Raw genomic sequence first — 13,471 nt, 5'->3', positions numbered from 1 at the left:
GTGCTGTGAGGAAAAGCAAGGTCTTGGCATCAGGCAGAATCCACAATGAGTCCCAGCCCCAACCACCACCTACTAGCTGCATGACCTTGGGCAAGTCATCGCACTTCTAAGCATCCCTTTCCTTGCTGTAAAATGGGGGCAATGCCAGTGCCCACAGGATTGCCTGGTTCTTCCATTTCCACCCACTTCTGCCCTGCCCTGGATCCATTTTAACCAATTTCCCAGAGCACCTCCTGAGGCTGGCTCAAAGGGCCTGCACTCTTTTAAGGTATGCTTCTAAGACTGATTCTGGGGCTGCCGTGTGAACTGAATGGAATCTCATCAGCACAGAAGGAGCTCAGCACAAGCTGGGGCACATGGGCACTCAGGAAATGGGAGCTGCTAGCAGGATTGCAGGCGGGGCTGTGTCTTTTCTTTCTTTCCTAAGGTTTGAGGTCTATTTTTTTATGACTAGCAGAACTTCCAGACTAAGACTAGGGAGAAAGGCCTGGCGATCTACTACCAAAAATCAACCAGTGAAAACACTATGAATCACAATAGTCTGATGCACCACTGATCGTGGGGATGGCACAGGGCAGTGTTTAGTTCTGTGGTGCATGGGGTTGCCATGAGTCAGGGGCCAACTCAATGGCAGCTAACAGCAACGTGCATGTATACACGTATACATGTTGTGTTGTTAGTTGCTGTTGAGTTGATTCTGACTCATGGCGACCACACGTGTACAGAATAGAACTGCTCCATAGGGTTTTCAAGGCTGTAACCTTTCGGGAGCAAGTTGCCAGGCCTCTCTTCCGGGGTGCCTCTAGGTGGGTTCGAACTGCCTTCCATCAATCCATCCACCCAGCCACCTACCCATCCACCTACCTACCCAGCCATCCAGCCACCCACCTACCCATCCAGCCACGTATCCATCTATGCACCCACCCATCCATCCATCATCCACCCCCCATCCACCCCCTCACACATCCATCTACTGAACACCTGCTATGGGCCAGACACATTGTAAGGCACTTCCCATATGTGGTCTTTCATCTTGACCCTTTTAGGGTTGAGAAAACTGAGGTTAGGTAGCCGAAGGTCACACAGCTGCTTTGGTGACCAACTTGGGTTTCAAAGCCTTTCTGGGCTCCTTCTGCCTTCCAAGTATAGGACAGTGTGCAGGAAATGGGTCATGGGTCCAAGGAGGTCCCGAGTCCAGGGGGATTGAGGGAGAGTTTGAGGGCAAGGCAGCTTGGAGAGACCATCACGGACCAAACAAGACAAGGAGTGAGACCTACTTCTGGGCCAGGGAAGTAGCTGTAAGGTTCAAGGTGGGAAGAAGGAAACTGAGGCATGAAATGGCCTAGGATGGAGAGAATTCACCTGCCAAGTATCTCTCGAATCTGTAGACTTGTCCCCATCACCACTGCTACCACCCTGGCCCAAGGACCGTCATTTCCTTGGACTAGATCTTCCTCCCCATCCCCCCTGCTTCTGCCTGTGCCCCCTGCAGTCCATTTTTCCAGAGCAGCCAGGGGAGTCTGCCTGTGTGGGCCATGGTTCTGTGGGGCAGACACCCAAGGAAAGAGAGAAATCAAGCCTGAGACAGAGTGTGTGAGAAGCACAGGTGTTATGGGGCTGCAGAGGTGGAGCAGTTAGTCTATCTCCGGGTTGGGCAGGAATGAGGGGGCAGCTCCAGAATTTCTATATGGGAGGGGCTTGGAGGCAGCAGTCTGATTACTTGAAGGGAGGCTGGGGGCTTTCCTTGAGGCTTATTTCCTATAGCAGGTTGACTGTTTCTTTCCAATAGTTTGAGAGTATAGGTGGAGATTTTTGGCCAAGCCATGACCTCATTCCATCATCTGGGAAGGCTCCTTGGGAAAGGTGTTCTCTTTAAGACTGAAGGACAAGGGAGTTACCGGGAATAAAAGAAGGGAAAGGCCTGCTAGGCAGAGGAAACAGCCTGAACAAAGGCATGGAGGTGTATTTAGGGACTAATCTACATGGGGTTGCTGGAGTATCGAAGGTGAGCAAGATGGTGGAGCTGAGGCCTGGGACAGTGGGCAGGGGCCGGTTGTCGGAGGCCACGAACGCGCCATGCTTTGTCCTAAGAGCACTGGGGAGCCATGGATGATTTTTTTATTTGTTTTTTTAAATTGTGATGAAAATATACATACATAACCATATGCCATCTCAACAATGTCTACATGTATAATTCAGTGACATTGATCACATTCTTCAAGTTGGACAACCATTCTCACTGTCCTTTTCCAAATCATTCCATCACCATTAACATAAATTCAATGCCCCCTAAGCAAAAACTACCCCCATGGATGGCCTTTTAAGAACAGCTTTATTTTTTTTAAATAATAAATTTTATTACATTTTTGGTGAAAGTTTACGTGGCAAATTAGGTCCCCATCTGACAATTTCTACACAAATTGTTCAGTGACATTAGTTACATTTTTTCCCAATGTGTCAACATTCTCTTTAATTGCATGCAGGTTGTTCCATTTCCAGTACTCTAGTTTCCCTGCCCCTATCTTCTCATCTTTGTTTTAGAGCAACTGTTGACCTTTTGGTCTCGTATAGATGGTTTTTTAATGGAGCACCATTCTTACAGATAATATCCTTTATTTTGTGTGCTGATCTATTATTTCACTAAAAGGTGACCTCCGGGGATAGTTTTGGTTTAAAAACAGCTTTATTGAAGTAAAATTTCCGTGCCGAAGATTCACTCATTTTAAGTTTAAAATTCAATGATTTTCCGTAAATTTGTAGAGTTGTGTAGCCATCACCTCAATCTAGTCTTGTAGTTGCTAGTCGCTGTGAGTCGATTCTGACCCACGGCAACCCCGTTTGTTACCAAGTAGAACTGCTCCATAGAGTTTTCTTGGCTGTAATTTTAACGAATGCAAATCATCAGTCCTTTTCTTCTGCGATACTGCTGGATGAGTCCTAACCACCAACCTTTAGGTTAGCAATCAGGCATAAACCGTTTGTGCCACCTACGCATAATCCAGTCTTAGACCCTCCAAAATGATCCCTCATACCTATTTCCAGTCACTCCCTCTTCCCACCTTGAGCCCCTGGAAACCACTAATCTCCTTTCTGTCACTAGGGATTTGCCTGTTCTGGACATTTCATACAAGTGGAATCATATAGTATGTGATCTTTTATGTCTGGTTGCTTTCACTGTGCATGGTCTTTTTGAGGTTCATCCATGTCGTAGCATGAATCAGAACTTCACTCCTTCTTGTTGTCGAATAAATATTCCCCTGTATGGATAGACCACATTTTGTTCATCTGTTCATCAGTTGATGGGCATTTGGGATGTGCCCACTTCTTGGCTATTATGAATAATGCTGCAGTGAACATTCATGTAGAAGTTTTGGAGGAACATATATTTTCAGTTCTCTTGGGTAGATTCGTAGGAGTGGAAGTGCTGGGTCATGCAATTAATTTATGTATAACTTTTTAAGAAACTGCCAGAATGGAAGGGTATTAAGGAAGGAGTGATGGGGCATCTTAGTGTGTTAGGAAGCTCGCTCTGAGAAGGGATTTGAAAAGAGATACAGAGAGACCTGGCGAGATCTTTGATGAGGTGAGGATCATGAGGAGCTGAGTGCTGCAATGATGGGATGGAGCCAGGGGAATGGGATTAAGAAACACTTAATAGCTTTGGCATTGCCCAGGAGCGAATATGGAGCCCTGATTTCTCAGTTATGGTGAACGGAAGCTGTTGGTAAGCGTCCTCATCTTGGGGAGGAAACGGGCTCCAGAATCTGGTGCTACCCTCTGAGGCCATTTTAAGAGTAGAAGGCGACCAGTGCTGTCTGTTTAATCACATTTAGTCTTACAATGCTCTCAGTATCCACCATGGTTTTCTGGTGGCAAGCAACAGAGACCTACTCTGGCAACTTCTGTAGGAAAGGAATTTATGGAAGAGTAAAGTAAAGGGTCAGCAAAAAAGAGGAAGACCCTCAACAAGATGGATTGACACAGTGGCTGCAACAATGGGCTTAAACACATCTACTCTTGTGAGGATGGCACAGGGCAGGGCAACATTTTGTTCTGTTGCACATGAGGTCGCTATGAGTCGGAACCGACTCGACAGCACCTAACAACAACAACAATCTGGCAGCTGGAGTCCCTGGGTGGTACAAAGAGTTGATGCACTTGGCTGCTGACTAAAATGTTGGCGGTTTGAGTTCACCCAGAGGATCCTCGGAAGAAAGACCTGGCCATCTACTTCTGATAAATCAGCCATTGAAAACCGTATGGAGCACAGTTCCGCTCTGACACACAGGGATCACCATGAGTTGGAATCGACTTGATAGCAACTGGTTCTCTTATTGGGCAGCGTATAGAAGGGACGGGGAGACGGGAGAGCCAGGCTTGGAAAATGACAGAAACTGGGACTGCTCCATCTCTGGGGACAGGAAGTCATAGCATCTTCCGAGCTCTGTCCACCTGCTCTGCTTCCTCGTCCTTGTGTCACTGTGATAGAGACTTGGAGTTTTAGGTCAGAGAACCTGAATGATGTAACCTGGGTCATGTTCTCATTTTTCAGCTCAGGGCAGCCCCACCAAGATGGTACGTGAAGGCAGGGATGAGAAAGAGGATAGTTCTTCTAAAGGAAAACAGGGTGGTCTTCTTGAAGAAGAGAACTAGATGCTGGATTTTCAAAAACAAAAAAAAAGTCCATACACCATATTACAGATGAAGGAACTGAGGCATGGAGAGGTTAAGAATATTTGCCCGAGGCCATGGGGCTGTGAAGTGGCCAAGTGGGACCCCAGGCTGTCTGGATCCAAAGTCCGTGACCTAGTCTGGGCAGTGTGGATCTCTGGGACCCCCTCAGAGCCGGTGTGGCTGTGATGCTCACTGCCTTCTGAACAAGTCAGACCCCAGCATCTTTCTGGAACTGCCTCTGGGACTTTATGGGTAGGTGGTAGCCTTGCCACCCTCTTGACTTTGGACTTGCCCCTGTGCCCTGGGGCAGTGAGCTCTGCTGGCCCCTTAGAGCCCCACCGGGGCCAGGATGCAGGAGCTTGGAATGGGAGGCCCCAGGTGGAGCCATAGCCAGACCAGACTCCCAGCCTCCTGGAGCGAATTCTAACTCATGTCTCTTTTCTCTCTGTTTTCAGATCGGGAGGACCAGTCCATTCTGTGCACGTAAGTAGAGCTGCTTTTTTTTTTTTTTAAATTGTGCTTTAAGTGAAAGTTTATAGCTCAACTTAATATCTCATACAAATATTCATACACATATTGTTTTGTGACATTAGTTGCAATCCCCACAATGTGATAGCACACTCCCCCTTTTCCACGCTGGGTTTCTTGTGTCCATTCAACCAGTTCCTGTCCCTTCTTGACTTCTCATCCTGCCTCCAGACAGGAGCCGCCCATTTGTCTCCTGTATCTGCTTGAATTAAGAAGCACACATCTCTGTGTATTATTTTTTGTTTTATCGTCCTGTCTAGTCTTTGTCTGAAGAGTGGGCTTCGGGAATGGTTTCAGTTCCGGGTTAACAGAGCATCCGGGGGCCATAGTTAAGTGGGTTCCTCCAGCCTCTGTCAGACCATTAAGTCTGGTCTTTTTATGTGAATTTGGGTTCTGCTCCACACTTTTCTCTCTCTCCGTCAGGGACTCTCTGTTGTGTTCCCTGTCAGGGTGGTCACTGGTGGTAGCCGGGCACCATCTAGTTCTTCTGGTCTCAGGCTGATGGAGTTTCGGGTTCATGTGGCCTGTTTGTCCTTTAGGCTAATATTTTCCTCGTGTCTTTGGTTTTCTTCATTCTCCTTTGCCTGGCAGAGTAGATGCTCACTAAACATCTATTGAACAAATATTCTCATGCTGAGGCAGGCAAACCTAAACTCTCAACAATACCTGGTGGAGTTTTGTTCTGCCTTAAAAAAAAAAAAAAAAAACCTAGCATTTATTGAGCACTTATTGTGTGCCAGGCCCTGAACTAAGCATTTTACACACAGACGCTCATCTAACTGTGTATCAGCTCCATGAGGGTAGACGCATCTCTGCTGATGAGGAAGTTAAGGCCTGTGTTAAGCTGTTGTGTTAACATTTCACAGCTGGCAAGCTGCTAACCACGTTTGTGCCATATTTGGTGGTTGGTGTCACTGTTTCTTTGAAGACCTCGGTACATAGTCAAAAGATACTAACTCAGTTCAGAATTATTCAGGGAATCTTTACTGTTCAGGAAAAAAAAATCCGTCCTGTGGTAGGCAGAAGAGTGAGTCCACAAAGATGTCCACATCCTAAGCCCCAGAACCTGTGAATATATTAGCTTACATGGCAAAGGAATTAAGATTGCTAATCAGTTGATCTTAAAATAGGGAGACTATCCTTGATTATCAGGGTGGACCCAGTATAAGGGCTCCTTAGTACAGTGAAACCTGTGAAACCCAGAACTTGATGGGCCTGCCTTGTTCTTCTGGGTCTCACAGGTTTTCCACCTTTAATGGTGCATTCTTACCACTTTTGTATTGCTTGGTGTAGTGGAAGATATTTGAATTTTCCTTCTTTGACAGGTTTCTACCTTATACCAGTTCTGGCTTTCGCAGGATTTACTCTATAATCACAAGGGTCCTTAAATGGGGAAGAGGGTTGGAGAAGAGAGTGAGAGAGAGATTTGACTACAGAGGAGGCCAGTGTGATTCAATGTGGAAAGGACTTGACCCATGATGCTGGCATTGAAGATGGAGGAAGGGGCCATGGGCCAAGGAATGCAGACAGCCTCTAGAAGCTAGAAAAGGCAAGGAAATGGATTCTTCCCTAGAGCTTTTAGAAAGAATGTTGCACTTCCAACACCTTGATTTTAGCCCAGTGAGGCCCATTACATACTTCTGACCTCTAGAACTGTAAGATAATACATTTTTAAGCCACTAAGTTGTGGTCATTTGATACAACAGCAATAAAAAACTGCTAATATACCTCCCTTCCATATTAAGTCCTGTATCCACTTCTAATATTGTTAGGTGCCATTGAGTTGGTTCTGACTCATAGCAACACTATGTACAACAGAACAAAATGTTGCCCAGTCTTGCACCATCCTCACAATTGTTGCTATATTTGAACCCATTGTTGCAGCCACTGTGTCAATCCATCTCGTTGAGGGTCTTCCTCTCTTTCGCTAACCCTCTACTTTACCAGGCATGATGTCCTTCTCCAGGGACTGGTCCCTCCTGATAACATGTCCAAAGTGAGACAAAGTCTTGCCATCCTTGCTTCTAAGGAGCATTCTGGCTGTACTTCTTCCAAGACAGATTGTTTCGTTCTTCTGGCAGTCCATGATGCAAGCTGGGTCACATTCTCACCTCTCGGCTCTCTCACCATTCCTGCCATCACTCATTATTCAACAAATTTAATGGACCAGGTCCCTGCTAAGTTCCAGCATATAGGAATGAACCAAAAATGCATGATCCCCCTTTTCAAGGAGCCAACCATGGGAAAGACAGCTGTTAGGAGAATAATCACACACTTGCCTTTTGTACTATCTGAATTTATTTTTTGACACTGTGAATATACTACCTTTTTGGAAACTAAAAAAATACACACACACATTTTTAAAATCACCCAAGTAAATGTGTAATTGCAAACGGTGATGAGTACAAAGAATGAAACGTATAAGGAGCTGGGAGAATGTGTACATAGGAGGAGTTCTAGCCGGGGAGAAACAGAGAAGTCTTCTCTGCTGAAGTGATATTTCAGCAGAGATGGCAGAGATGTAAGTGAGGAAGTACCAGCATGTGCAAAGGCCCTGAGGTAGGGTGGATCATGTTGTGCTTGAGAAACTGAGAGATCAGTTTCCAGAGAGTGTGCCTCAGCAGAAGCCCTCTGTCTGAGAAGAGCCATTACAGGACATTTGGGAATGTGGCTGCAAACTCAAGGGCCAGTTGAAGCCAAGCGAATAATGTTAATGTGTGAAAGGACCAGGCGTAATATAGAAGGGAATGGTGGGGAGTGTGGTGCCCTGGAATGGCCCATCTGAGGTGACAGCCACTACTGCACTCCAGCCTACAGCTGCCTTGGGAGAATGCGGATCCAGTATTGTCAGACTTTCCTTCAGTTAAGCTGGAAATGTAGATTTTTAGGTGAAATCTCCAATTTTTAAACATTGACACTCAGTTTACATTACACACAGAGACATACACACCATTTGTGGGCTGGCTTGGGCAGTGGGCCACCAGTTTGCAACATGACTCCCTGAATTCTGGGCCTGGAAGGGACCTCAGATGACATAGCCCATGGCCCCTGCCACATACGTGACAGTCAGTCATAGGAGTAGTGTGAAATTTTCATGGAGCATCAAAATCTGGAATGATTCACTTTATTTAAAAATAAGAGCGGGTTCAAGGTGTCTCGGTAATAACCTCCTGCTCATTCTGGTATATTCTGAGTGTTGCTCTGAGTGGGAGAGAAAGGGCAGGTGACAGCTGTGGTGGGAAATTGGATCAAAGCACGCAGCCAGTGTGTGCTGGGTGAGTCGGGTGGCTGTGCTCATCACAAATGGGGTCTGGCACTAGGGTCTCATAATTGCACATAAACAAACAAAAAAACCCATTGATGTCAAAGTCAATTTCGACTCAGTGACTCTCTAGGATGGAGGAGAACTGCCCCACAGGGTTTCCAAGGCTGTCATCTTTATGGAAGCAGAATGCTACATCTTTCTCCTGCAGAGCAGCTGGGGGGTTCAAACTGCCAACCTTTTTGTTAGCAGCTGAGCGCTTAACCACTGCGCCACCAGGGCTCCTTAATTGCACATATGGCTTAGGAGAAATCAGCCACATGCTTTGGGAGGAAAGCCAACGACTGTTTATCTAGGTTAGCCGAGGCTGTCTGTCATCCACTCAATGGGTGTGTGTGGAAGTGAGGGGGAGATGGGATGTGGGTCTCTGCCGGTCCTCCACTGGGCTGGGCTCCCATGTGCCCCTTGAAGAGAGCATCTCACCGCGTCAAACAGTCTCTTTCCACATTGCCACGTGGCACACTCAGAATCCCTGCGGACGTTTGACATTTATGCAGAGAAGGTACCATACAAGGGTGTTGCCACAAACCCACATATGTGTACTTTGAGGGTGTTTTAAGGGCGTTTCCAATTTTAACTTCCTGTGATTTTTTTATTTACATTCTCTTGGTACCCAACTTCTGCGTCAAATGTGACTCCACTGTGTCCACTTGCCTGCAAATTTCTTTACGGCTTCATCAGAATCTAGGTTCACCTGTGGAAGTGTGGCCCTTAGGGATGTCCATTGGTCATGTCGTTGAAAAGCCCTTTAGAGTGGGGATTAAAAGCAGACCTTCTGGCTCTGGCTCTTAGTAGCTTGTAGCTTTGGACACATAATTTAACCTCCCCATGCCTCCTTTTTTTCACTTATAAAGTTGGAATGAAAACTATGGTATTTAATTCATATGGCTCTAGTGAGCATTAAATGGAAAAAAAATGTACACATGGCACTGGTGGTTCATTGGTAGAATTCTCTTCTTTCATGCGGGAGATCTGGGTTCAGGAGGCTTGTGTGTTGCTATGATGCTGAACAGGTTTCGGCGAAGCTTCCAGACTAAGATGGACTAGGAAGAAAGGCCTGGAGATCTACTTCTGAAAATCAGCCAGTGAAAACCCTATGGATCACAACGGTCTTATCCCCAACCAATCTTGGGGATGGCATAGGATTGGGCAGCGTTTCGTTCCCTTATGCACGGGGCCACCATGAGTTGGGGGCCGACTCGACAGCAACCGACAACAATGTATATATATGTCTAGCTTAGGAGGCTTGGTTTTAAGTCAGGTGAGCTATTGTTGTTATGATTAGCATGTATGTCTTGGCAGAGCAGAGAACAAAAGCCCACTGTTAAAGTCCAGCCATCTGGTTTTTATACAGGAGGAAACCAGAGAGGGTATGAGATTTGCCCAGAGGCTAACAATGAGATTTGGTGATGGTGAGGACTGGAGCTAAGTTCTTTGTGGCCTGTCGGAGGACCCATTGCTCATTTGTTGGCCTTTACCAAGAGCCAGCAGCAGCCCCCACCAGTCCCGGCCCACCTCAGAGAAGGTAGAATAACTAGCATCTTTCGTCTTTGGCACATTGGGTCAGAGCAATAATCTGCAGCATGCCTGCACTGGCTCAGCTACGTAGGGGTGTGAGCTGAGACCCGAATGTCAAGAACGAGCCAGCCATGGGTGAATTTGGGCGGAGAAAATTTCAGGTGGAGAGAACAGCAAGGGAGAAGGCCCTGAGGTGGGAACCACCTGGCCTTTTGAGGAGCAGAGAGCAGGTTCATACGACTGGTACCCATGGAGTGACGGGGCAGTGGGAGGATGAGGTCAGGGAGGCAGGCAGGAAGTGGTCCTGCAGGCAGGAAGTGGTCATAGAGGGCCTTGCGGTGGGAGAGAAGGGTTTCAATGAGGGGTAGAGCAGATCTTTTTGACCATTCAAGGAGGCCAGAAGTACTGTTGGGGACATATATTGATGCTTTTATAGTCTGGGGTCCTTGTATGAGTCACCTGGAAGCAGCTCCCCTGGGCTGCTTGGAAATGCTGGTCCCGGGCCATTCTCCCCTTGGAGGAGGGGGCTCAGGCCAACAGCTGCCTCCTGTCTTTAGCTGCTTTTGAACTAGAATGGCAGAGTAGAGTAGTCTTGACAAAGACCATTTGTGGCCTGCAAAGCCTCAGATACTTACTAACTGGACCTTTACAGAAAAAGTTTGCTGTCCCCAAACCCAAAAAACAAAACCCATTGCCATCCAGTCGATTCCGACTCATAGTGACCGTATTTATAAGGGCAGAGTAGAACTGCCCCATAGGGTTTCCAAGGGGCACCTGGTGGATTTGAACTGCTGACCTTTTGGGTAGCAGGCAAACTCTTAACCACTGCGCCACCAAGGTTTCCTTGCTGTTCTCAGCTTTAGGCAAATCTGTTAACGTCTCTCAACTTCCCTTGTCTCTCTTTTTTTTGTCTTCTGCCATAAGAACAAAAATAAATTTTTAAAAATGAGAATTTTTAATTACGTTAAATTTAAAATCTATGTGAAAATACGTAATATTAGAGTGGCAGAATGGATTAAAAAAACACGATCCATCTATTTGCTGCCTACAAGAAAATACGTAATATTATATATTTATTTATTTCACTATAAAAGGAATGCAGATAAATACCAAAAAGTGAAAAGTAGAAAGCTCGTTAGGGAGACTTTTTGGAAAACCATGAACCATGCAGATCAACCGATCCACGGAGATAATCCGAGTGTGTGTGTGTGTGTGTGTGTGTGTGTGTGTGTGTGTGTGTGTGTGTAAAAGAGAGAGGGAGAGAGCAAGTGAGCTAGCTAGCTAGCCTTGCTGAACATCCGTTTATATACTGGAGACAGGCCACACCACCAAGGAAACTCCCCTTTCAGTTGATTGGCTGCTCACATGAGAGCATATCACGGAAGTGCTTACATCATATTACATTACAGAAGAGCAGTTGGTCCAGTGTTTGCCAAACAATGAGAATTGTAGCCTAGCCAAGTTGGCATACAATATTACCCATTACACTAGCTAACATTTTTGTGTATTACGCACCTAAACCGAAACCAAACCCACTGCCGTTGGGTGGATTCCAACTCACAGTGACCCTATAGGCCAGAGTAGAACTGCCCCATAGGGTTTCCAAGGCTGTAAATCTTTATGGAAGCAGACTTTCACACCTTTCTTCCATGGAGTGGCTAGTGGGTTTGAACCGCGGACAGTTTGGTTAGTGGCCAAGTGCTTTCACCACTGTGCCACCAGGGCTCCCTATTATGACCTAGACCTGTTTTCAATGTTTTACATTTATTCACTCATTTAATCCTCGTAAGAATCACACAAGGTAAGTGCTTTTATTATACCCATTTTACAGTTAAGGAAACGGAGTCACAGTGGAGTTAAATGACTTGTCCAAATTCACACTGGTAACTGGCAGTGTGGGGATTTGAACTCAGGCAGGCTGGCCATGGAGCCTACTGTGCTGTTTTGCCACTTGCCTTTTGCCTAGGAGAGATGGAGGCAGTCTTCAGAATAGAGGCAATGCTGAACTGAGTGTTGCAGGGTATAGAGGAGTTGGACAGCACAAATGCTAGAGGGCTTTGCTGACAGCAGTATAGGAGTCACATGAGGGTCAGGAACTGAACAGCCTGAGGTTCAGAGCCAAATGGGCTTTCATACTCAGGGCAGACCATCGGCTGAAACGGACTTGGAAATGGCTTTCATTCCTGGGGGCCAGGACAAGCTACATACTTAGTGTTTCTAGTGCAAAATGAAAACACAGGGCCCCTTGTTCAAAAATGATTAAGAGTTTCATGAGGACAGCAGTGTATTAAACCAAGCACAGGGCGCTTCTCAGTGCAGATCCCATGCGACTGTGTGTGTCACATGCCCATGAAGCCAACCTTGCTGGGGCCCAAGGGGTTAAATGGCCATTGGGCGGCTCCTTTCAGCCACCGGGGATGGACTGAATAAAAGGAGTCGGCAATGGGGTAATTACAGGTCCAGGAGGCCATGAATGGTCATGAGTCCAGGGCATTGGCAGAGGGAGTTGGGCACCAAATTCCCTAAGAAACAGGACCAGGATATGCAGGGTGCTCAGACCCAGGAAGGCATCTTTATCCCCAGAGCTCAGGGTTCAGAAAAGCACAGATATTAATGTTTCTGAAGCCGCCCCGAGCACATCAATCTTCAGACACCCACGAGCCTGGACCTTGGGGTGTTTTCTTTGGAAGAACCTCCCGGGACAAATTATTTTTATCAACAAAACTTGGGAACTGTTGAGCCAAGCCGTCCACACAGGGAGAAGCTGATTCCCAAGTTCATATCCCACTTCCCCTGTTGTTGAAAATATACACAGCAAAAGCATAGACCAATTCAGGTTTCTCCATGTGCAATTCAGTGACATTGATTACATTCTTCGAGTTGTACAACCGTTCTTACCCTCCTTTTCTGAGTTGTCCCTCCCCCATTAATGTAAGCTCACTGCCCCCTAAGGTTCCTATCTAATCTTTCAAGTTGCTGTTGTCAGTTTGACCCATATAGATAGATCTTAAAAGAGCATAATGCTCAAGCATGTCGATGTCTTCACTGTAAAGAAAGGAGGCAGGAGAGGCTGAAGGCAAAGGTGGAAACTGAGGAAGTGGTTGTGGGAAAGGGGAGGTGGGTAGTAGTGATCCAGGCACACTAGTGTGCTGGAATGAGGAGTGTGTTCCACACACGTTTGTCTTAGATCCAAATGGGCTCGGGGACACCTACATAGGTGGTTTCCACAGTCTCAGAATTCTCTCTCCTTCTTGTTCTGATCAGAACCCGGCCCCTTCAGTTTGGGGTGATGTCTATCAACCATTAGAACAGTAAACTGATAAAAGTAATTCATACTAAAGGGTAAATGACTGAGTGTCTTAGTTCATAGGTCCCTGGGTACATTTCCAAAGAGCCTGTTAAGGCAGGAGAAAGATTCCTAGAATATAT

The 13,471-nt window shown here is 46.4% G+C and overlaps 1 protein-coding gene across 4 annotated transcripts in view; it reads left to right on the top strand.

Moving 5' to 3' along the window:
- The window catches only part of MYH11 (myosin heavy chain 11), a 147,266-nt gene that overhangs the window by 60,393 nt on the left and 73,402 nt on the right, over positions 1 to 13,471 (top strand). For all 4 annotated transcript variants that reach the window (XM_004373283.1, XM_004373282.1, XM_004373285.2 and 1 more), the window contains one exon: positions 5,130 to 5,157. In XM_004373283.1, coding sequence (XP_004373340.1) covers positions 5,130 to 5,157 — 28 coding nt within the window. The remainder of the gene's footprint in view (positions 1 to 5,129; positions 5,158 to 13,471) is intronic.

The sequence above is a fragment of the Trichechus manatus genome, unplaced genomic scaffold (assembly GCF_000243295.1).
Source record: "Trichechus manatus latirostris isolate Lorelei unplaced genomic scaffold, TriManLat1.0 scaffold00024, whole genome shotgun sequence".
NCBI lineage: Eukaryota > Metazoa > Chordata > Mammalia > Sirenia > Trichechidae > Trichechus > Trichechus manatus.
The sequence above is the reverse complement of the archived record's forward strand: the minus strand, read 5'-3'. Positions and strand labels throughout refer to the sequence as shown.